The 24,471-nt window shown below is 44.3% G+C and overlaps 1 protein-coding gene across 1 annotated transcript in view; it reads right to left on the reverse strand.

Moving 5' to 3' along the window:
• EPC2 (enhancer of polycomb homolog 2) overlaps positions 1–24,471 on the reverse strand; it is a 177,115-nt gene that overhangs the window by 35,777 nt on the left and 116,867 nt on the right. Inside the window, exons 7-10 of the mRNA XM_030209088.1 lie at positions 18,188–18,379; positions 13,974–14,063; positions 2,825–2,970; positions 947–1,290 (exon numbers count right to left, since the gene is read on the reverse strand). Coding sequence (XP_030064948.1) covers positions 947–1,290; positions 2,825–2,970; positions 13,974–14,063; positions 18,188–18,379 — 772 coding nt within the window. The remainder of the gene's footprint in view (positions 1–946; positions 1,291–2,824; positions 2,971–13,973; positions 14,064–18,187; positions 18,380–24,471) is intronic.

Below are 24,471 nucleotides of genomic sequence, written 5' to 3' on the forward strand. Positions count from 1 at the left end.
TGCCCCCTCCTTGGCAGACATCAGCCTGAAGCTGACTCATGAAGAGATTCCCCCCTCTACAGAGCAGGGGAAGTCTTTAACGCCTTTCATTTATTATTTTTAACTAACTTTAAAGACAACTGTCTTGCAGGGCAGGCTGTCTCACACGTTTTAATTTTATTCGTTGCTGCAAAGGTTCCTGGAGGAAGGAGGATGGGGGAAAGAGGGTTAAGAGGAAGGAGTAATAAGAAGGGAAGTAAGTTCACTGACCTTCACCCTGCTGGCACAGGCCCCTTGGGACCACCACCAGGCTAGACACCCAAATCCTAAACCCGTGGGCTTGTATTTAGGGCACCAGATGGGCATGAACCCCCCTCCACTCAACAAGGCTATGGACTGCACCCCAGGAGCGGAACCAGCCCCCCTGCTACATACTCACCCCTTCCAGCCAGCCACCTTGTGTAAAGGCTTGTAAACTGATGCTCAAGTGCTGCAGTGGGGAATGGACCTCTCCAATCTCTACCCAAGAAACAGCTGTGGTTCAATCCATGGAAGACTCCACCAGTCAAGAGGACTCAACCACAGGGAGTCAGGCCTACTTCCCAAACATTGCTGCACCATCTGCTGGAAGCAGAGAATAATGGCAGGTTCCAGGGCCTGCACCACTCCTTACACAAGTGATGGCATCACAGAGATGTCAGCGTTCTCTGTTTCCATCTGTTGGTTGGGGATCATAACCTAGTCGTGTGGACTGGTCTAACAGTAAAAAATTCACAGGTACTCTGCACCAAGGTAGGTAGATTTGAAAACGTATCCTCTGCCCGTCTTAAACCCACTTCTTTGCTAACTATTATTCATATACTCTTCGGTACTGTTCATACAGGCTAATAAAAAAAAACTTGAATGTGCAGTAACCAGACTATCAAGAAGTTACTGACAGTGGAATATAATTTGAATTTTTGCTTACCTGATATGCCATTCCTGCTGGTGTTTAATAAAGCTACAGATGTGGCAGAAATTCTTTTACTATTCACAGTCTGCCCTGGTTTCCTTGAGGTACATTCTTCATTATCATTGTCCTGTACATTTAGAAGCCTTGGCTGAAAACACTGCAACCGACACGATCTGATATTGCTTAGTACTTCAGAAAGGGAGAGTCTATTTTCACAATCTTTATTGGAAGCATTGGTCCATGAGAAATTAGGGGAAAAGTCTACAGTTTGGGAAGAGCTTGAAAGACTATTCAGCATTTCAGGATCCAGCTGCTTCAGGACGGGGTCATGTTCAGTGGCTATACGGTCCATTAAAATTCTGAAAAAGAACATTTAAACATACTCAGTTATGAGCTTCATTTCTAAAGCACCAATATAGGTACAAATGCATCAATATAAACATTGTGCCATTTTGGTATACATAGGCAATAAACCGTTAGGCTTTTTTAACAAAACATATTTCTCCTCTAACTAAAAGCTATTCTGGTTGATATTCAAAATGATTTAACTGGCCCAAAATGGCCGGTGACCAGTTACATTGTTTGTTCAGGGCTATCCGCTAGTTTTTAGTGGCACATAACTGGTTATTGCTGTTGAAAATTAATGGTTAGCGCTTAAGTGAAAGCTGGCTATTTTGGGGGTGTTCCAGGGTGGAGTCAGCACTTCACCAGTTAAGTGCCGATATTCAGCACTTAACAAGCCAGGGTAACCACATAAATGGGACCACATAAAACACAGTCTTATCTTTATATGGCAACCCATGGCTGGTTAAGTTCTGAATATCCACTTAATCAATCATGTGTTAGCTGGCACTGCATAAACTGGATACTCAATGCTGAAGCCTGGAAATGGCCTGGCACTGGGTACTTTTTTGCCAAGACCTACTCCTCACTTTATACCACTGCTTGATGCACCCTCCCTGGCTCCTACCCTGCTAGTTCGCCCTGTTAGATGCTTCTCCCCCTGCCTACTCCTTGTATATTCTTCTAAGTTTTCCTATTCTGTATTTTATTTAATGTTTGTAAGCCACATTGTGCCTGCATGAGTGGGAAAATGTGGGATATAAGTGAACAAGAAAGAAAGAAAGAAAGAAAGAAAGAAAGAAAGAAAGAAAGAAAGAAAGAAAGAAAGAAAGAAAGAAAGAAAGAAAGAAAGAAAGAAAGAAAGAAAGAAAGGTATGGTGATGGGCTGCCATAGAAATATTCCCTGGTCTGGTGCTTTGGGTCAATTTGAACCCTGACTGGGAGAGTGAAAGGGAGGGGATATTCTTCAAACAGAGAAAGAAAAGAGCAAAGGAGAAAAGACAGGACAGAAAAGTAGTGAAAGAAAGAATATGAACAGAAAGAAAAACAGAGTGCGATGGATGAATGGATAAAGAAGGATGGGGATGAGAGAGAGGGGCGATGAAAAAGGGCAGGGTGGAAAGGGTGATAAAAGAGAACAAGACACTGATGGCAAATCTTTGCTATAGCTGTTAACTGAACCAAAGAAGTAAATGTCTCTGGCACAGCTATTAGAGGGCCCTGGGGGAGACTGCTGGATTCTGGCAGCACTGTGCAGCTGTCCATTGAGCCTAATTTGCTAAGCTTTCTTTTCCTTTGGAAACAATGGGAAAACAGTCTTAGTAAATTAAGGAGCTTCAGCAAATCTCTGAGAGGATACCCATCCTGCTCCTGAGCTTAGGTTGGGGCATTGGGGGCTTGAGGGAGGAATGAGATGTCTCGGACTCTGGCTCCCAAGTTTTTGGGTTGGCTCTTACATTGAAAGAGAATTTGTCAAGATCTGCTGTAGGGCACAATATTTTTAAACAAAATCCAGATATTAAAAAAGTCCTTCAAATAATATTCAGCTACCTTCCGCCTCGGCCAACTCGTCTCCTGGCAAAGCCAATGCACCTGCGTGGAACTGTAAGAGTTGTAAGACAATGCCTGTATCGCAACTTTGTCAGTTCTGCCAAATCTGAAGTCTCAAATTGGTGTGTAGTTTGGTCCAAACGAGGCTGTAGACAAATAAAAGAATTTCATACTTAAATAAGCTGCAAAGTTCTGTTAAGTGTTTTAAAAAGACAAGACTACATGACAGCATTTTATATGCTAAATCATATTCCACCTTGTACATTCTGGAGAATAAAAAGGCAGATTATAGTTTTATTTTAAACTGAATTAAAACTAGCAATAAATTAAAATGAAAATAATGGCACACTTGAGCATAAAACTTCAGTTTTTAGGCAACTTGTCATTTATTGTACTATGAATTACGGAAGTATGCCCCCAATGGGCAATGCAGATGTGGTTCAGATTTGTCAACATTATAAAATAAAAACTGAAAGAAATGCTCCTAATGAACAAGGTGCACCAGCAACAGAACCAGCTAGTTTTGCTTTCCACATAGATTATTAAACTCAACTGCAATATATGCAAATCAAAAGGTGTAATGGGTAAAATGTATTTTTACCTTGAATAAAACAGTTCTGTGGTATAATATACTATCTAATCCAAGGCTTTATTTTAAGATGTGGTCTCCCAAAACGTTTTTGCATAAATGTCTCCAGTTCATGAACCATACATGACAGAGGCATGTTTCAAAAAGGTGCACACCAACTGAGAACCCGGCTAGCAACCCACATTGAACATAATTCTGTAAGCAATATGCTGTGGTTCACCAAATCAAAGCAGCTGTAGATCCAAAAAAAGTTTTAAATCCTGCAGGAGTGCAGTAAGTAGGGTTTCAGTACTGCTCTGGTTCCAGAAACCAGATTGACCTGGATCTAAAAGCTCAAATTCCATAATATATTGTTCATGTCTGTCTGCTACACTTGCTTCTGAGATTTTTGCGACAATTAGAATCTGTGCTGCAGGCCTATAATTTGAGCAATGGCAAAGGATGGAGTAAGTAGGATATCTCCCAAATATCTTGGGATAACAACCTTCCTTAAATTAAAAAAATTATTATCATTGTTAGTCAAAGTAAAATGTCCCCTGGGGGATCTTTATAGAAACTGGCAGGGCAACAGTTCAACGGACAGTTCCTTTGTGCAAATTTTTTTTTCCTCTGCGCAATTTATTTTTTTAAAATCTCAGATGAGGAAACTTCATCAAAAGCATCTTTATAATTTACTAGTAAAAAAGGCCCGTTTCTGTAGGCAAGGAAACGGGCCTTAGGCAGGCAAATTCCCCCCCCCCCCCCCGCGCTACGGCCCCCTCAACCCCCCCTTCCGCGAACCTGTCGATCCCCCCCCTGTGCCGGCGACCCCCCCCCCCCCCCCCCCCCCCGCTGTTGTTGTGCTACCTGTGCTTACAGGCGAAGTGTTGTTCTGCCCTTCGCGTAGTTTCCTCAATCATCTTGTCTGGAAGTTCCTCTGCATGCGTCGACGTCAGACGCACGCAGATAAACTTTCAGTGAAAATGATTGAGTAACCTACGTGAATGGCAGAACAACACTACAACACTTGGGCTGTCAGCACAGGTAGTGTACAACGGCGGCGGGGGGGGGGGGGGGGCGTTTTTTCGGCGATCCGGGGGGGGGGGGGGAAATCGACAGATTCGCGGAAGGGGGGGTTCGAGGGGGCCGTAGCGCGGAGGGTAACAGATGATTCCGAGGCAATAGGAGGAGTAGTGACCCCTTGCCTTGGAATCATCTGTCTTGACGTCAGTGACGTCCGTGCGTGTCTGCCTCGCAGACCACCTCCAGCCAGGGAGCCACGGTCCCAAGCACAGAACGCTGGAGGTGAGAATTATTGTATAGGATTGTAAACCACTTGTGGAACACTTTCTTGACAACTCAGAGAAGAACTTTCCTATAAGAAACTTAGGATGGCCTTAAAAACAATTATTTCCTATGGCTCTCCTGGGTATTGAGGCCAGTGGGAGAGTGGTGTGGCAATCACTATCTGTACCTTCGTCAAAAGAAGTTGTATGATGTGATACCCACCAGCGGGCCTTCTCAGGAGTAGCCTCCATGCTCTGGAATTTACTCCCAGAGGGGCTAAGTATAACTCGAGAATATCTCTACTTCAGGAAGCAGGTGAAAGCCTGGCTCTTCTCTCAAGTCTTTAATACATAGAGTGACTGACTCATTCTGCACCTGGATTATCTTGCTATACATATTTACAATTTTGGTAACAGTGTAACAATAGTAAAATGACCAAGTATAAACAAATAAAATAAATGAGGTAAACCTAAGAACAGCAAATTAAAACCTAATAATAGGACTATTGTGAAAGAGGATCAAAAATACACACATTTAATAGCACTGGAATTCAAGTACCAGAGATATAATACAATTTTAGCATACTACTAATGATGCACCTAATAAGCATGCATTAGAACACCCAATTAACATATATATGATGCTAATGATTTTCTACAATACAGCTTACCATATAGCTGAGGGATCAAGAGCAGATATATGATGGGAACAAGATGCATGGTAGAGTCAGTTGGGGATAATTTGATGGTTAACTGAACTCAAGGGAAGTTCTCTGTATAGTTAAGCAAGAGATAAGGATCTGATCTAAGTTACAGTTTTATGTTAAACTGTACCTGCTGTACACCGCCTTGGGTGAATCCCAATAAATAAATGTGGTAACAGCGGTTAGCGTATCTGGGTTTAAAAAAGGTTTGGACAAATTTCTGGAGGAAAAGTCCATAATCTGCTATTGAGACAGACATGGGAAGCAACTGCTTGCCCTGGGATTTGTAGTATGGAGTGTTGCCACAATTTGGGTTTGGCCACTGTTTGGAAAACAGGATACTGGGCTAGATGGATCACTGGTCTGACCCAGTATGGCAACTCTTATCTCATGTTCTTAAATAAAATTTGACCAACTTTTATGTACCTAATTTATTTCTGAACTTTTAACTTTTATATTACCTTTCCTGTCCTATACTTGCTTTCATTTTATTTTTTTTTTAAGAAAGTTAAATGTTAGTGCAAAACCACTTTGATGCCTTGCATATTGCAGTATATCAAAAACAAACAAGCTTACTTAGATATTTATTGATTGGCAGTATATCAAATAAACCTGAACTATCAACTAGAACACACATATGGCCCCATATCCCTCACAGGCTACCCTTCATTTTGGGGGTATTTGTAACAAGGCACCTACATGGAAAGTCCGAACAAAAGTGCCTATTTTAAAAGCTCTCTTATAAATTAAACACAAACCCCGATAATGCAGAAATTCTCAAACACAAATTTACTCCTGCTCCAAAAATATAAATGTGTACATGAACTCTAGGGCTATAAGTTAATCACAATTAATGCCATGATCAATGCATCATTTATCAGGCACGATTAAAAAAATGAATCGTGGCTAATATAATTAATCGTCTCCATCAAGCACTTTTCTCCCTTACCAGCTCCCCCATACCCCCATAGAAAGCAGCGACAACGCAGCAGAATCTACATGATACCTGCTGCAGAGGTTCCCTCTGACCCGTCCTGCCTCCCCCCTCCCCTCAAATGTCCTGTTTCTGCAGGGACTGAATGGGTCAGAGGGGGCCTCCGGAGCAGGCAGCATGTAGATGCTGCTGCTGTCTAAGACCAACTTGGAAGGTACAAGGGGGTGGTGGAGGGAGGGAGGGATATGACAGTGCATGATTTTGGAAGGGGCAGGGTGTGTGGGTGTGTGTGTATATGCAGGCAATGCTTGAATGGTTCCCAGGATCTATATCAGTGGCAGAATTCCCCTCTTACATACTGCTTGCAGAATTCAGCACTTCTAGGGCAGAATTCTGCACAGGGCCCAAAGCAACAGAAGCAAAGCAACTAGCATGATTAAGCCCCCACCACCCCCGAACTTGTTCTCTGAGCTCTCCTCTGCCTCCGACATGCACTGCCCATTTTGTCCTGTTCATTTCTTCTGAGCCTGCTTCCTTTTTGGTGATCAACAAAAGCAGAGGAGCAAGAAGAGCGGCTGCATGTCAGGCTGTATCTTGTTAATCTGCCACACTAGTTCTCACTGCTAAATTCCAAACTGCAGGGCTCTATGGTGTCCCGCTTGATTTAAATTCAGCAATGCGAACCAGCACAGCAGATGAGCAGGACATGGCCCGACATGCAGCCACTTTCCTCCTGCTCCTCTGCTTATGTTGAGTGCAGGGAGGGGGAAGGGGGAGGAAATGAATGGGACAAACTGGGCATGTGAGAGCTCGAGCATCAGAGGACAAAAGGAGATGAAAGAGGCAAGCTGAAGAGGAAATACCTGCAGGAGGGCTATATGTGCCAAAGATAGAAGAGAAAATGAGAAGGAAGAAAGAAGGAGTACAAGCCCAAGATGCCAAGTATGGGGATATCATGGGGGAGTGGGGAGTAGGGAGAGAAAGGGCTGAGGTGGTATATGGGAAAATTAAATTCTTACCGTGATAATTTTCTTTCCTTTAGTCATAGCAGATACAGCCATTACAGATGGGTTGTGTCCATCAACCAGCAGAGGGAGATAGAGAGCACACTTTTTTCAGTGCCTCATACCAGCTTGCTCCACTGCCTCTCTTCAGTATTTGAAGCTTCCAAAGCAGTATGGCAAACCGCAATGGGAATAACATAAACTTTCCTCACAGCGAACGATGGCCCTACAACAAAGGGCATTAACTCAGAATGGAGGGAATGAAACATCCTCCCGGAGGGCATAAACTCATCCTCCACTGAGACATAACTAGAGGGAATAAACTCATCCACCCGGAGGGAATAAACTCATCCTCCAAAACATGAAACTGGAGGGAATTAAGTCATCCTCCTTTAATTGAACAAGAATCCTGAAGACTGTTTCCCGACTTTCTCCCAAGGACGGAATCTCCAGGAAACACGAACAGAACCTGAAATAGATTTACAGCAGATAGCATCAGACAGGGAGGGATCATGGCTGCATCTGCTATGACTGAAGGAAAGAAAATTATCACGGTAAGAACCTAATGCTCCCTTCCTTGTCATCAAGCAGATGCAGCCATTACAGATGGGATGTATCAAAGCAATCCCTAGATAGGGTGGGAACAAGCCACACCACGCGCCAGCACTTGCGCTCCAAAATGTGCGTCCCTCCTGGCAGCCACATCCAGCCTGTAATGTCGGGCAAAAGAGAGCTTAGAAGCCCATGTTGCTGCACTACAAATCTCTTGCAGAGAGAGCACTCCAGTTTCAGCCCAAGAAGAGGAAATTCCTTTAGTGGAATGCACCTTAAAGGCATCAGGCGGAGGCCGGCCGGCCGGCAAGCAAATAAGCTGAAAAGATAGATTCTTTAAGCCAGCGGGCAATAGTGGCTTTAGACACTGGAGACCCTCTGCAAGGACCTGATAGCAAAACAAACAGATGATCAGAGGTCCTGAAAGAGTTACTAACTTGCAGATACTGCAGCAGAGTCCTGCGCACGTCCAACAGGTGCAATTGCCCAAAAGATTCTGGAAACTCCTCCTCGACAAAGGAGGGCAACAAAATAGGTTGGTTTAGGTGAAACGCTGAAACCACCTTAGGCAAGAAGGAAGGCACAGTCCGAACCGTGACCCCGGACTCTGAAAACTGCAGAAAGGGTCTCTACAGGACAGCGCCTGGAGCTCTGACACCCGTCTCGCCGAAGTAATGGCCACTAACAAGACGGCCTTCAGTGTCAAATCTTTCTCTGAAGCACGCCGAAGCGGTTCAAAGGGAGCACCCTGAGGGGCCTTCAGCACTAGCCCCAGGTTCCAAGCTGGACAAGGTGCACGCACAGGAGGACGGAGCCAAAGCACCCCTCTAAGAAACCGTGCCACATCCGGATGAGCAGCTAAAGACACGCCTTCAACCTTGCCACGCAGGGAGGCCAACGCTGCCACTTGCACCTTCAGGGAATTATAGGCCAAGCCTTTTTGTACACCATCCTGCAAAAAGTCCAGAATTGGCGAGACAGGAGCCCGCAGGGGTGTGATCTCTCTGGAAGCACACCAGACTTCAAACTGGCACCAAATCCTGGCATAAGCCACGGAAGTGGAATGCTTGCGGGCTTCCAGGAGAGTGGTAATTACTTTATTGGATTAGCCTCTGCCTCTCAATAATCGCCAGGCCATTAGACCAAATCGGCCGGCGTCCTCCATGGTCACCGGACCCTGTGACAACAGGTTGGGAACCAGAGGTAACTGAAGGGGATCCTCTATGAGCATCTGTCGGAGGTCCGCATACCAAGGCCTCCTGGGCCAATCCGAGGCGACAAGAACCACTTCTCCTGGATGCAGCCGAATCCGCAGGAGCACTCGCCCTATCAAGGGCCACGGAGGGAACACATACAGTAGGCCCGGAGGCCAGGGTTGAGCCAAGGCATTCAACCCCACTGCGCGAGGATCTCTCCGTCTGCTGAAGAAGCACGGGACTTTGGCATTGGTGCTTGTCGCCATTAGATCCATCACGGGCTTGCCCCACTTGGCACATATCTGCAGGAACACTTCGTCTGCAAGTTCCCACTCCGCTGGATCGATCTGATGCCTGCTTAGATAATCGGCTTGCACGTTGCTCTGACCTGCAATGTGAGCTGCCGACAGAAACTGTAGATGCAGCTCGGCCCAGTGGCAAATTTGTTCGGCCTGCGCGGCTAGAGCTCTGCACTGAGTGCCGCCTTGTCGATTTATGTAGGCCACTGCTGTCGTGTTGTCCGACATCACTCTGACAGCCAATCCTTCCAGGGTCACTTGAAAGGCCAGAAGCGCCTGAAACACCGCTTTCAATTCTAGGTGGTTGATGGACCACTCCGACTCCTCAGGTGTCCATAGACCCTGGGCATGCTTCCCCTTGCAATGTGCGCCCCAGCCTTTCAGACTGGCATCTGTCACCACTAGGCACCAATCGGGGAGCGCCAGCGGCATTCCTCGCCGCAGCATGCTGTCTGAGAGCCACCACTCCATGCTGAGTCGGGCCGCAGGGAGCCAAGAGAGTCTGCATTGGTAATCCTGAGATACTGGAGACCATCTTTGGAGTAGAGCATACTGTAGAGGTCTCAGGTGCGCTCTCGCCCAGGGCACCAGTTCCATGGTGGCCGTCATCGATCCAAGCAGCTGGACAATGTCCCAAGCTCGCGGGCGGGGCATCCTCAGGAGCAGACGGACCTGATTCTGAAGCTTGCACCGCCTTTGCTCGGGTAAGTACACATACCCCGAGGCTGTGTCGAACCTGGCCGCCAAATATTCTAGAGACTGCGAGGGGGTCAGGTGACTTTTGGCCAAATTGACGACCCAGCCCAGAGATTGAAGTACTGAGACCACTCTGGCTGTTACATGCTGACTCTCTGCAGCAGAGTTTGCTCGAATGAGCCAGTCGTCCAGGTACGGGTGGAACCCGAATACCCTCTCGCCTTAGAAAGGCAGCTACTACCACCATAACCTTCAAAAAGGTGCGGGGAGCTGTGGCGAGGCCAAAAGGCAAGGCCCGGAACTGGAAATGCTTTCCCATCACCGCAAACCTCAGAAACTTCTGGTGCTGGGGCCAAATTGGAATGTGCAAGTAAGCTTCTTTCAGGTCCAGAGACGTGAGAAACTCTCCTGGCTGTACCGCAGCAATGACGGAGCGCAGGGTTTCCATGTGAAAATGCCGTACTCTCAGGGACTTGTTTAATTCTTTTAAGTCCAGAATAGGGCGAAAAGACCCTCCTTTTCGCGGCACCACAAAGTAGATGGAGTAGCGGTCGCAGCCGTGTTCAGCGGGAGGTACCGGGGACACGGCCCCTATCTGAATCAGACCTTGTAAAGTCTCCTCTACCGCTGCCCGTTTGGCGGCAGAACCGCATCGGGACTCCACAAACACGTCTCTTACAGGGGCGTCGAATTCTATTCTGTAGCCGTCTCTGATCAGGTCCAAGACCCACTGATCTGAGGAAATGTTGGCCCACTCCTCGGCAAAGAGGGAAAGACGTCCTCCGATGACAGGACTCGAGGAGATTGCCGGCGCACCATCATTGAGAGGGTCTCCCCTGAACTCCAGGCCTTGAGCCAGTGGCTGTGGAACGTTTGTCCGAGCGAAAGGAGTTCCTCTGCTGAAAACGGGCACGAGAAGTGAACACAGCAGAACGCCCCGGGCGGTACCTTCGAGCTTCACGGAAGCGAGGTCTGTAACAGGAGTGGACCGCCGCACCCTTAGAGGAAGGCCGAGGCCTATCTTCGGGCAAGCGCTGGGGTTTAGCCTCACCCAGGCCCTTCACAATTTTCTCCAACTCCTCACCAAACAGGAGAAGGCCTTGAAAGGGCAACTTCACCAACCTTTGCTTAGAGGCCATGTCCGCCGCCCAATGCCGTAGCCAAAGAAGACGGCGAGCCGCCACTGCTACTGCCATGTGTTTAGCTGAAGCTCTGACAATATCATAAAGGGTGTCAGCAAGAAAGGACAAGGCCGACTCCATCCGCGGAGCCACATCTGAAACCAACCAAGCCAGGCAGGCTCTAGCAGCATAACAACTGCATGCAGACGCCCGAATAGTGAGACCTGCAATTTCAAATTAAGTGCTGATTCCAGTCTACGGTCTTGAATATCCTTCAGGGCAACACCTCCTTCAACAGGGAGGGTAGTTCTCTTTGTCACAGCTGTGACTAGGGCATCCACTTTAGGCATAGCAAAGCGAGCCATATGCTCCTCACTCAGAGGGTATAATTGCCCCATAGCCCTGGAAACTTTCAAAGGTCCCTCGGGGTCAGCCCATTGAGCCGAAATAAGCTTTTGGATGGAGTCATGCAAAGGAAAGGCTCGAGCAGGCTTTCTGGTATTAGCCATCCTAGGATTCACAGAGGAGGCTGTGCCACTGGCAGGGTCCTCAATAGAGAGAGCCTGCAGGGCATCAGAAATAAGCGCTGGCAGCTCATCACGGTGGAAAATCCTCACCGCGGAGGGATCGTCCAGATCCTGAGTCACTTCTGCACCAGACTCTGGCTCCTCAGACCATGAAGGCCTGCCAGAGTCCTCCGAATCCTCGCAGCCTGACCACGGGGGGGGGGGGGGGGGGGGGGGGGGGGGAATGGAGGTGCAGCACTCTCTGAAGGGGAATGAGCCCTTCTGCGCTTCATATTCTGCCAATTATCAGGGAATAAGCCTCAGAGGGCATACCCAGGCTAGAATCCACGGGGGGGGGGGGGGGGGGGGGGGTCATTAGAAGAGGCCCGTGCCGGGCTTTGTGGGACAGCTCTTTTAAGCATGTATGCTTTATGCATTAATAAGACAAAATCAGGGGAGAAATCTCACCCTGGGCACCCGGATCTCTGCCGGGGCTAGTAGCTCCCATATCAGCCTCACTCCGAGGCCTCCCCCCGGGCTCAGGACTCTCCGTCTCAGTGGAGGTCGCGACATGTGGTAAATTCAAAATGGCGCCCGCTGCCAGCTCAGAGCGCGAAGAATCGTCGCTCGCCATGCTCGGGACGGCTCTAACGTTTGTACAGCACGATTTACAGAGCCCCGCTGATGATCTGCGCTTGCCACACTTGGAACAGCGCTTTACTGTCTCCGCAGCCATCGCCGAAAAGGGTGGTAAAATTCAAAATGGCGGTTCGCGCCAAAATCACCCCGATCGCGGGCCCACCCCGGAGGAGTCAGAAAACACTCTTACCTCACTGGACCGAGTATCACAGCTCCGGTCCCACAGAAAAAGGCAAGGAAAAACCTCTGTTCCAGCGTCTAAGCGCTTTTTTTTTTTTTTTTTTTTTTTTTAACGCTGTGAGGAAAGCAGAGGTAAATAGAACTCCGGAGGCTCAGGTGAGTGGGAAAGGCAGGGAAAGGGCGAACCTATGTGCCTGCATCCACTGTTATGTGCCTGCATCCACTGTTGGTGGGGAAGGACAGGGAAAGCTAAGCAATGTGTCCACATCCACGGAGGTATGGGTAAGGCAGGGAAAGGGCGAACCTATGTGCCTTTAAAGTGAAGCTGCTATAGCCTCCAACACCCCTGCTAACAACTGGGAAAAGCACAGGAGCAACCTCCAGGCAGATTTTAGATGGAGCTCGAAGAAGCTGCAGCCACTCTGCTAGGGGAGATAGAGAATACTGAAGAGAGGCAGTGGAGCAAGCTGGTATGAGGCACTGAAAAAAGTGTGCTCTCTATCTCCCTATGCTGGTTGATGGACACAACCCATCTGTAATGGCTGCATCTGCTTGATGACAAGGAATTGGGGATTCACAAATAGCTGTGGGAAGTGTGTGTAGAGTGGGGAAGGGTTTCAGAGTTAGGATGCTGTATTTAGGAGGTTCAGAAAACTATGGTGGGGCAAAGACTGACTGACAGCTATGATGGGGTACATACTGAGGGGATGTCTGTATACTAGGGGAAGATGTGAAAGAAAATTCCGGGTGTCTGGGGAGGAGACTGACAGAGAGGTATGGGATGTGCTGTGCAAAGAGAGGGATAGAGGAAGAAGCTTAATGAGATTTTTTTCGGTGCCTACTGGATGGGGGGAGAGAGGTGGAGAGATGTTGGACTGGGAGGGGGGCAGAGGGATACAGGGCAAAAATAAGATACTGGCAGCCATCTTTTATTCTCACGATTAAAAATGTAATCAAAATGCAGCCCTAACTCACACCTTTTAAAGATCCTACATATACACTGCAACTGTCTCTACTCCTCTCAACCCATGCTCTCAAGAAAGCCTATGTGCAGCATGCGTGTAACTATGTACGATTTTTATGGTGTGTGTATATACAATGGCTCAGTTTTATAAAAGTCCATTTCTCAATGTAAAACAAGCTTTACATGCAAAAAATACTTTATAAAATTACCAAAATATGTCTTTATACACAAGAGAAGGCAGAGCTGACTGCTCACAATGATAGATTCAGCAAATAAGGCTTCACTATGCAGCCATTTAAAAAAATATTAAAGATGATTCAGATATAACAAATGGGTTTCAAATTCTGTACATTTCATGTTTTCATGGGATACACATATTTCAAATGACAATGAACCTTATTAATGGATCTCCCACTACAGAGGCTGCCATAAGCAGCTTCTCAAGCATGCTTATAGAATTAGAGCAGTAGTGTGAAAGAAAAACTAAAAATCATTCTTACAGCATAATACTGGCAACCCAATTTTCTTCTAAAAGCATATGGTCCATCAGGATCATTTTCTTCTTCCGTTTCTGATACTGGTGAAGGAACCTAGTGTCAAAAAGCCAAACAAAAAAAATTAATGAATATGGTTGTTTACTAGGTTCCATCTCTAGATACTTAGCAGTTGCAATATAGCTCATCCGTCATAATCACTTTGACTATAGGCTGAAATAAAGATATATCATGATACCAGTCAATGAGCCATATGTAATATAATTTCTTGGCACCCTACATTTTTCTTCTGCTGGCATAATTTGGATATGATTGAAACATGATAAAGGTCTAACAGGAGATCTGCACCACCTACAAAAATACACCTATTCAGATTCTTCACTCTACGCAGAGTGGTGTACAAATCACTTTCACAAACCAACTTTAGGTAGAACTGAATGATCATACACTTACATCCTCCAGTTCTACAGTGTTAATACATAGAAGAAAGTGATAAACTGTGCTACCTCCTCCCCCTCACCACGCAAAGGGTCAGACTTTGTACTGTCATTAGTATGAACCTGGTATTCGGATTGGCTGTCCAGATGTACATGTTTTTCCTCATCCCCACTTTCCCTGCTCAATGTCTCAGTGATCCCAGTTAATAACAACACTAAACTGTTCTTTGATGCCTAAGTGTCAATTGTTAAAAAAAGATTCTACTGGTTGCGATGACTACGATCCATTAGCCACTTTTTAAATTTCTCAGCTCTCCACACTGATTCATGCATTTGTCATCACCAGGTTGGATTATTGCAACTCTGTCTACTGTGGGATTTCTTCTGATCTTTTGTGCCGCTTACAAACAATACATAATTCTGTTGCCTGGTTTCTTTGTAAAGCAAAAAGATTTGATCATATCACTCCTCTCCTTATTCATTTGCACTGGTTACCGATCTTTTATAGGCGTTGGATTAAAGTACGCTGTCTAACCCACAAAGCCCTGCACCCTTGGTGCCTCTTCCGCTCTTTCCTTCCTTGTGATCTCTACACACCCCCTCGTCTTCTGCGTTCTCTGGATGCCAATCACTTAGTATTGCCATCTCCAAAATGTACCCACTATGAATCTACCCATTTGGCTGCTTTTTAATTTTCTTTCCCCCTTTCTCTGGAACAATCTTCCCTCTCACATAAGGTCAGAAAAGTCATTCACCACCTTCAAAATTCTTCTAAAGACTCTTTAAAAAAAAAAAAAAATGCCTTAGGCCCTTCTGCTACAACTCCCTGAGGCTGGGGTGGCCTGCTCAGTAACAGCAGCCTATGTGTATAGTTTCTTATGCATCTCCCCCTACCTGTTGTATGATTGAGCCTTGGTATGGTTGGTTCCCAGTCTTTGTTTAATGTTCTTTCAATTTTATGATATGTTAATAACATTGTGATCCTCTTTGGCCTGTAAACAGTAACAGTGGGGTATCAAGACTTTTAATAAACAAACTGCGGTAAGCAGTTATCGTGGGTATCAATATGTGATAGCTATTAGTGTGGACCTGCTGCCATTTTGAACCTGGGAGGCAATGGGCTAGGTGTGGAGGGGGATTGCTCTTGCCCAGTCCATAAAACTACCAGGGATACTCCTAGGTAAGTCCTGTGTGTAGAGTCTGGGGGTAGGTTTGGATCTGAATCATTACATGGGTAAGACTTTAAACCTCAGGTTCGACCAGGTGGGAGAACTCCAACTTGTAACCTTTTGTAAGGATATCCAGAACCCACTGATCTGACGTGATTTTGGCCCACTCCTCCTGAAATTCCTGAAGACATCCTCTTACTGGAAGAGAAGAGTAGACCATCCTCACATCTTTATAAAGCTTGGGAGCCATTGGGTGCTCTAGCTGACTCCACACGAAAGGAAGAGTGGCGTGCCTCAAAGTGGGATTTCTGACTATACTGCTGACAACCAGGCCAGTACTATCTGCTGTCTCAATTGAGATCGAGAGCCCCTGAAGACCAATGATCAGAGGCTTTCGGCTTATCCTCCGGCAACCGCTGTGACTTAGTTTCTTCCAGTTCTTTCACCAAGTTACAGAGATTTTCTCAAAATAGTCACTTGCCCTGAAAGGGTAGTTTAACTAGACGTGCTGCATCTGGTGCCCAATGCTGCAACCAGAGCTACCGACATGCCATGGCAGCCAAAGACATACTGTGGGTCGTAACTCATAACATGTCATAAATAGCATCCGCCAAGTAGGCCAAACCCACTTCCAGCTGGATGTTATGACTCCCATTTTGTGTTGCAGATTGTTGATGTCACTTCAGGCATACTCTTGCCATGAATGAAATGCACATTGTCACTTGAAGGTCCAAAAAAGTCATTTCAAAAGCTTGTTTCAGCGAACATTCTAGCTTCCTATCCTGTAGGTCTTTTAGGGTAATGCCCCCTTCCATTGGCAAGGTGGTCTTCTTAGTCACAGCCATAACAAGGGAGTCCACCCTGGGAAGCTGCAATTTCTCTTTCTCCTCTGGAACCAACAGATAGAGGCAAGCCATGACTCTTCCCACTCTCAGCCCCAAATCTGGTGAGACCCATTCTGCTGTAATCAGGTCCTTAATGTCAAGATGCATTGGGAAGGCCTCAGAAGGATCTCTAAGCCCCCTCATAATCAACGAAGCAGAAGGCTCCTCAATGGAAAGGACCACCAATGCCTCAGAAATAAGAGAAATGAGCTCCTCTTTATGAAACCACCTCAGTACTTTCAGGTCATCTCCCTCCTCTAACAGCTCCTTCAACAATGGTTCCACGTTTTTGGTTAGTTGCAATATGATCATATCTCAGCTCATCTAAAGCGGTTGAAGTGGCTGCTGGTTGCATTTAGGGTGAAATTCAAGTTACTGATGCTAGTTCATCATGCTTTGTTTCATGATTCTACTTTGTATTTGAGGAATGTTATTCAGCGTCATGCTCCACAGAGACAATTGAGATCGATGACTGCTGGGAATTTAGTTGTGCCTGCTATGACTCAATATCGTTTGGATGTGACTAGAAAAGGTTCTTTTTGATTGCTGGGCCTTATGAATGGAATTGTTTACCCGCTGGTTTGAAACATGAGACTCATTTATGGACTTTTAAGCGACAATTTAAAGCACACTAGATGTGTTTGGCTTTCTCTGCTACTGTTGGTTAAGTATTAGGCTGTGCTTTGAACATTTTTGGCTATTTAGATTCTTGATGATTGTTAGAAATGAATCTATAAATAGCCCGAAGCCACATCAGATAAAGAAGGAGAAACAGAGAGCCTCATCTGCCTACTCCTGGTGGTCTAAATGAGATCTCTTAGGAGCTGGAGGGGCAGTGAGGTGAGAAACTGAAGCACCTTGCAGCAACTCTGACTAGCCCTGCTTCAGTAAATAGGTCTGGTGCAAGAGCAATAAAAACTCCGGAGAAAGCAAATATCCCGATGCAGCTGAATGCTCTGTTGGGCCCTGAGGTTGTAAAATGGCGACTGTGCTCTATGTGTGATCAGAGACTGTTCCTCACTGCCAGTTGGATCTAACAAAATATTGCCCTTTCCCATGCTCTCTTACATCAAACTGCAAATGACCCTGTCAGAGAGCCTGAAGTCTCCGGCATATTCGGATGCTGCGCCAAATCCGAAGATGTGCTGCCGTCAACCATTTCACCCACGTCCTGTGGGATTCTCCCCCCAACCCCCACTTACCCACATATACGAATTAGAACAACATTTTAGGCAGAGTCTTCTTCATTAGTGCGATATAAATCCCAAACTAAATGGTAACTATCTTAACAGTGACAGAAAATGTCTGTATGAGCTCTCCATATAGGTACCTAGCTAAACCAAAGAATGGCAGTTGCTATTATGAGAATTGCAACTTTGGACCTCAAGCCAGCCAACAAGTCTGGCTTTTTTAGGGTAACCAAGCTATGCAAATAGCTTTATTTGTTCGACCATACGTTAGCAAAAAGAGATGGATATTTATTATGGATACCCTGAAAACAAGATCTATTCATGGCTCTTGCTGAGAACCACTGTACTGTCCAATAGTGCAAATAATATGCATGCATTTTAGACAGTTATCTCAAATTACTTTCAATATAAGAACCATATATCCTCTTACAATACCCACTAATGCACTCTTCTTCTGACCCATCAGCAATTTGCTATGATGCTGTAATCAGTGCTTAAGCTACAGGTGTCATGACATTTCACCATGGTATATTAACACACCTGTACATATTCATCTTCATCTGAGCTTTGGAAGTCATACTGTTTTATGTCGCTTTTGTTGATAACAGGTGATGGCTCAGTAGTGGCTTGTGCAGGTGTTACTAAAATTTCAGTTTTCGGCTTCTTTGGATATTTCTTCTTCTGACGGACAACTTCTGAAACTTCTTCCTTTACAGACAAATGGTGAGGATGCTGGGTGAAGAAGAATAATACAATGTGTCACTACATAAGTTGTAAAAAAACAAAAAAAAATCAATCTAAACATAATGGCCCTTTATTTTAGAAGCCCTATTCATGATTTACACATGTAAATACAGTACTAGCATTTAAACATATTCCCCAAATAAATGTAGAAAACGCAAGTTTACGCCAGTACTTACATGTGTAAATCTGCATATGACAAAGGGATGTGATTTCGGAAGGACTAGAGCACCACCAAAATCTACATTTGTATTTTCCATTTCAGCAAGGCAATGTGTGTCTATAATTACAAAGACCTAAGTCAGCTATCCCCAGATATGTATAGATTTGGTAGAAGTACTTGTTTTGAGCAGTATTAACAGAGGAATTAAGTGAGGTCTCTCCCCCTTAATCCCTCAGTGCCCCCCCCCCCCCCACAAGATTCAAAGTACAGAAAGATTGTGGCCTCTGAACTTAATTAGAGTAATTTAGACATCTCGATTTCCAAAATGGCAAAGATCTAATTGCGAGCACTTGCACGTCTATGTTCTGAAATTCCATTTTGCACATGTAAACGGTAACACATAGTTGTACAAGTTGCTGAGCTGTCCCTGTTGAGGTCATAGATGTTGCTGAATGTGAAATGGCTATTTCCACTGCACTTGGCCTGCACATACCCATGCATACTTGCATGTATTTTAGAAACGGCTGTACATCAGTAGATCCTTTTCTAAAATACAACCAGAACTGGACATGTCCAGACATGGATGCTCAACTCAATTTCTACATTCAACTAAAACAGGACTGAATATGTTTAAGGAAATGTACAATGAACCACATCCTAGGACTGGTTGTTGGATTTAATATTTTCTGCCCTACCCCCACCCCTCTTCAATACCCCATGCATTCTCCATCCCCTTTATTGAGCTCTCTTCTAGCCAGGCAGCAGTGGGCTTCATATAGACCTAGCTATTCATTGTCCCATGCACTTCATATGCATGGGACAATGAAGTGCCCCATGCACTTCATTCTGTCCCCCACACGTTGCCTTATTACCCACTTGCAGATATGCCTTCCATTTAAGTTTCTTATGTGCCTTATATCTCTACTTCTCGTGTCGTGCCATGCTATGCCTTGCACACTACCCTCTCCCAAAGCTCTGTGTGGGGCTCTTCCTACTTGGTTGAATATCCAAGGATAACTTCCCTTGTCAGCAGTAGTGCTACACAAGCACGTTTTTGCTTCACCTTCAATAGGCTCTTTTACATCACATTGCCCAGGTCCTCCATGAGCAGGGCACTATATATCCATTCCAATGACATCCCCAGGGCATAGTCCTTTAGCTCTATGACCATGTCCACAGTCATCTGAGCTTTGAACATTCCAAAAATCCATGGACTAAAGTTTCTGTCTGCATGGAGTGGAGGAGTGGCCTAGTGGTTAGGGTGGTGGATTTTGGTCCTGGGGAACTGAGTTCAATTCCCACTTCAGGCACAGGCAGCTCCTTGTGACTCTGGGCAAGTCACTTAACCCTCCAATGCCCCAGGTACAAATAAGTACCTGTATACAATATGTAAGCCGCATTGAGCCTGCCATGAGTGGGAAAGCGCGGGGTACAAAATAAAAAAAAAATAAAATAAAATTTTGCATTTGCTGCAACCCAAAACCCCATCTTTTCTCTCATATCTTTAGTTATTATTTGCATTTCCCACTGACTGGTATACTTTTCAAAAAGATCAGTCATCTTAGTTCCTTTAAAACTCTGTGTCATATCTTCCTCTCATCTCCCTATCAGATCTATCAGGTGTCCCCCTGGTATTGGTTGCTAATAACATTTTCAAACCACAACTGGGCTAGCTGCTCTTAATGATCTGCATGCAAACCATTTGAAAATACTTTAGGGGCCCTTTTACTAAGGCCCACTAACAGATTTAGTGCACACTAACAAATTAGTGTGTGTTAAGTGCCATGCAGCCCATAGCTATTCAATGGACTGCACAGCATTTAGCAAGCACTAATCGATAAGTCCATTAGCACACCTTAGTATAAGATCCTCTTAGTATGTTCCCAAGGGAACATATTTTGAAATACCTAAAGAACCTGATTGTCACTCACCTTGAGATGTTACTAAATGGTAGCCAAATACAAATAAATAAAATAAAACAAACATGTTTGGAATATATGTAACACTTCTGTCAAGGAACATCTAGGGGGCAATTCTATAACATAGGTGCTAACATTTACACACCCTATTATGTGCGTAAATGTTTATAATAATTTCATTTATGTATGTATGTATGTATGTATGTATGTGTACACATACACATGTAAATGCCAAAGTTCCGTCTAATCACTATTCTGCAAATATCCACTTAACTTACACAGTGCATATTTGCAAGAGGAGCACACAAAGGGATAGAGCATGAGTGGGGTTCAAAATTATGCGCATAAGTTATGTGTGTGTTTATAGCAATTAAGCACTAACAATCACACTAGCTTTATGGTTGGCTAGCTTTATGGGAAGGCGGTAGAACTGGAGGACATGAAATGAGATTGAAGGGGGGCAGACTCAAGAAAAATGTCAGGAAGTATTTTTTCACGGAGAGAGTGGTGGATGCTTGGAATGCCCTCCCGCGGGAGGTGGTGGAGATGAAAACGGTAACGGAATTCAAACATGCATGGGATAAACATTAAGGAATCCTGTTCGGAAGGAAGGGATCCTCAGGAGCTTAGCGGAGATTGGATGGCAGAGGCGGGGCTGGTGGTTGGGAGGCGGGGTTAGTGCTGGGCAGACTTATACGGTCTGTGCCCTGAAAAAGACAGATACAAATCAAGGTACGGTATGCACAAAAAGTAGCACATATGAGTTATCTTGTTGGGCAGACTGGATGGACCGTGCAGGTCTTTTTCTGCCATCATCTACTATGTTACTATGTTATCTGTTAGGCATATACTGACCCAGTTAGACTATTATTTTATAAAGCAAAGTAGGTGTCTATCCACTTTCATCCACGTTCCCCTCGATGTCACCTCTCACTAACATAAACTTATTAATTTGACCACCCAAATGTGGCATGTGTTCCTCACAGATTTTTTTTTAAATTAAAAGCCAACAGAAATAAACACCACTAAATTTAAAATTCTTTTCACAACACCGAACCGCATATTCCTCCCTCTTAGAAACCCCCCTCCAAGGTCTTGACAACCATTTTTTAATTACATTTTTCAAACCTCTGCAGCCAAACCTACATTTCCATTAAAATAAATTCAATTCAAATCCCCTTGATCTAAATTCCCTCATATCTCTAGTCCCTTCTGTCCTCCATCCTGGTCCAGTAGCATTTTTTCCAGCCCGGTTCCAAATGCAAGCTCTGGCGGTAGGCATGCCGGGTAACCTCAAAAATTGAGGCCCTGGGGGGTTTGGGGGGGGGGGGCTACTGTGGAGTCTCTGTGCATATGCACAAAAACTCACGCGTGACTAGAGATGTTCCTGATCTGAGACAGGTCACATACCTGGGTTTTCCTACTGTGTTGATTGTGCCAGGAACATGTAATTGGTGCACCCAACGGGTGCTTGAGCTTCTCTCACCCCAGATAGCCCTGGAGAGAACCAGAGACCCCTAGTTTCCATATTACCATGGTAGAAGGCCTAAAAATAGCCTCCCACTAATGCCAAACTGCAACTCAGCACCAGCCTTAACCAGGGAGTGGCCTGGAGACCAGTTACTTCCCTACACCATGTTCCCCCTCACAACTGGCCTGACCAGGTAGTTTATGTATTTAAAAAAAATAGATAACAACTCATGGGTTATATTCAAGCAGGCTTTTTAAAAAATGTTTACTAACATTTTTCCTATTACCTCTCTCCCCCCCCTTTCTTTAATACCTTAACTAAAGGTGGAATCTCAATTCAACTCAGTCAGCTTCTTAAGCTTTCTATAACTGTACTTAGCAACATACAGTACCGTTATTTAGTCCACAATATACATTCACTCAAATAAGTATTTCCCTTTGTTTATTCTCAGAGACATTCTCACTCCTTTAAGCTCACCTTCATTCCATGTACTAAAGCATTTCAGCTTAGTATTACATACTAGTATTCATGTATATTACTAGTATTCTAAATTCTAACATCATTATATATTACATACTACAAACATTTATGGTTTTCATTTTTTGTGTTCAGTTTTTGATTTAGAGGTTACAAGCCTTATTTGTTCCAACACCTTCTGATTCTCTTGTGTTTCAGTTTCTCTATCACCCCACTTATACAATTTTAACAAATCACGAAGTACTCTCATATCGCCAGCCTTTTTGATCACCCACAATTTCTATTATCTTGTACAATTTGGTTTTCCACACATCTTGTATTTTGCGCCTCCAAGTCTCTCAACTTTTCTTCTTGTGTATGAACCCAATCATCTAAACTGTTCAAATTTTCCTCTTTTACTCTATCTTCAGGTAATAAAATTTTATGAGGTAACAGAGTCTCTGCCTAAAAACATAAAGGCTGGCATGTAATCAGTGGAATTATGTACTGAACTGTTATAAATCTGATTCAGTTCCTGCAAGCACTCTGACCAAGGTTAACGGTTCTCAATATTTGGGGCACCATAGAATTTAAAAGCTCGTATCGTTTTCTTGATTCCATACCACAAACACATTTCTTTAATGATGGCAGATTTCCTTGCCAGAGTAAATTTTCACCAGGGCATCATACGAGTTTAGCTGTTGTCTTTGCCATTTGATTTTTGCTGGGAACTATGACTGTAGCTCTTGTAAACAGATAAGATAATGCACACTCTCGAAACCTTTTGTATCTTTTTCTAAAATTTTATATTCTATAGCAAGAACTTCTTATGTCTCATTATGTTAAAGTACTGCCAACAGTTTTTTCTATATGGGACTATCTTTTTGGCAGAATACCTACCACCTTTTACAATTGTAAATCCAGTTTTAGATATCTCTTTTCATGTCAGCTCAATAATATAGTTTTCTTATGCTCTTTAATGCAGTTTCTGCACTAAAGTGACCTCTTATCATGATACATTTCTGGAATTTATCTTTGATTTTCTTCTGATACAACTAATTGCAACATCTCAACCCCATGTCTGCAGTGTTCAAATGTTTGATATGACACCAGCCTCTCTGATTTCTCTATAGTTTCTTTTCCTTGTAAGATAAATCTTGAAAAGCAAGTGTTTGACCAGTTTCCAGTGCCTGAACAATCATTTTCAACGTATTATCAAATCTCTGATTCTTATCTCAATTTTGCACTAAGCAGTCACATTTTCAATTATTCTTTTCCCAAACTATCACATCTTATTTTTAATACATGATTTAAATTTAATACTTTCTAGTTAAAATAAAATCCTTTTCTAAATCATCTTCTTCATATTCAGGTTCAAAACTACTGTCTGGGCAGCAGTGATCATCAAAAGTTTGGTTTGATATAACAGCTACATTTGGTTTGATATAACAGCTAAAGGGGAGGGCAGCCATTAAAAGTCCTGGATTTCAAACATGCTGACTTTAGTAAAATGCGGGAATTCCAGGAGACGGGCTGGGAGGATATATGAAAAGCAGAAAGGCAGTGGTCCAGGCTGAAAGGAGCTATAATATGGCTACCAACCTTTATGCAAGGAGAGTAAACAAAAGCAAGAGAAACAGTAAACCAATATGGCTCTCCAAGTGGCTGAGAAAACAACGACTAAAGAGTTGGCATTCATGGAATACAAAAAAGAAACACAGAGAGGAATACCAGATGAAACTGAAAGAAGCTACATCTGGCGAAAACACGAGCGGAAAAACAAATGCCTAGAAATGCAAGGAGGAGTGACAAGGATTTTTCCAGGTATATTAGTGAAAGAAGGAAGACTAAAAATGGAATTGTGAGACTGAAAGATGCTATGAACTGCTATGTGGATAACGATGAGGAAAAATCAAACGTGCTAAACAAATACTTCTGTTCTGTGTTCACAGAAGAAAATCCTGGAGAAGGACCACGATTGACTGGCAAAGGTACATATGAGAATGGAGTGGATATAGAACCATTCATGGAAGAAAGTGTTTATGAACAACTTGGAAATTTAAAGGTGGACAAA

Source organism: Microcaecilia unicolor, chromosome 7 (assembly GCF_901765095.1).
Source record: "Microcaecilia unicolor chromosome 7, aMicUni1.1, whole genome shotgun sequence".
NCBI classification, from domain to species: domain Eukaryota; kingdom Metazoa; phylum Chordata; class Amphibia; order Gymnophiona; family Siphonopidae; genus Microcaecilia; species Microcaecilia unicolor.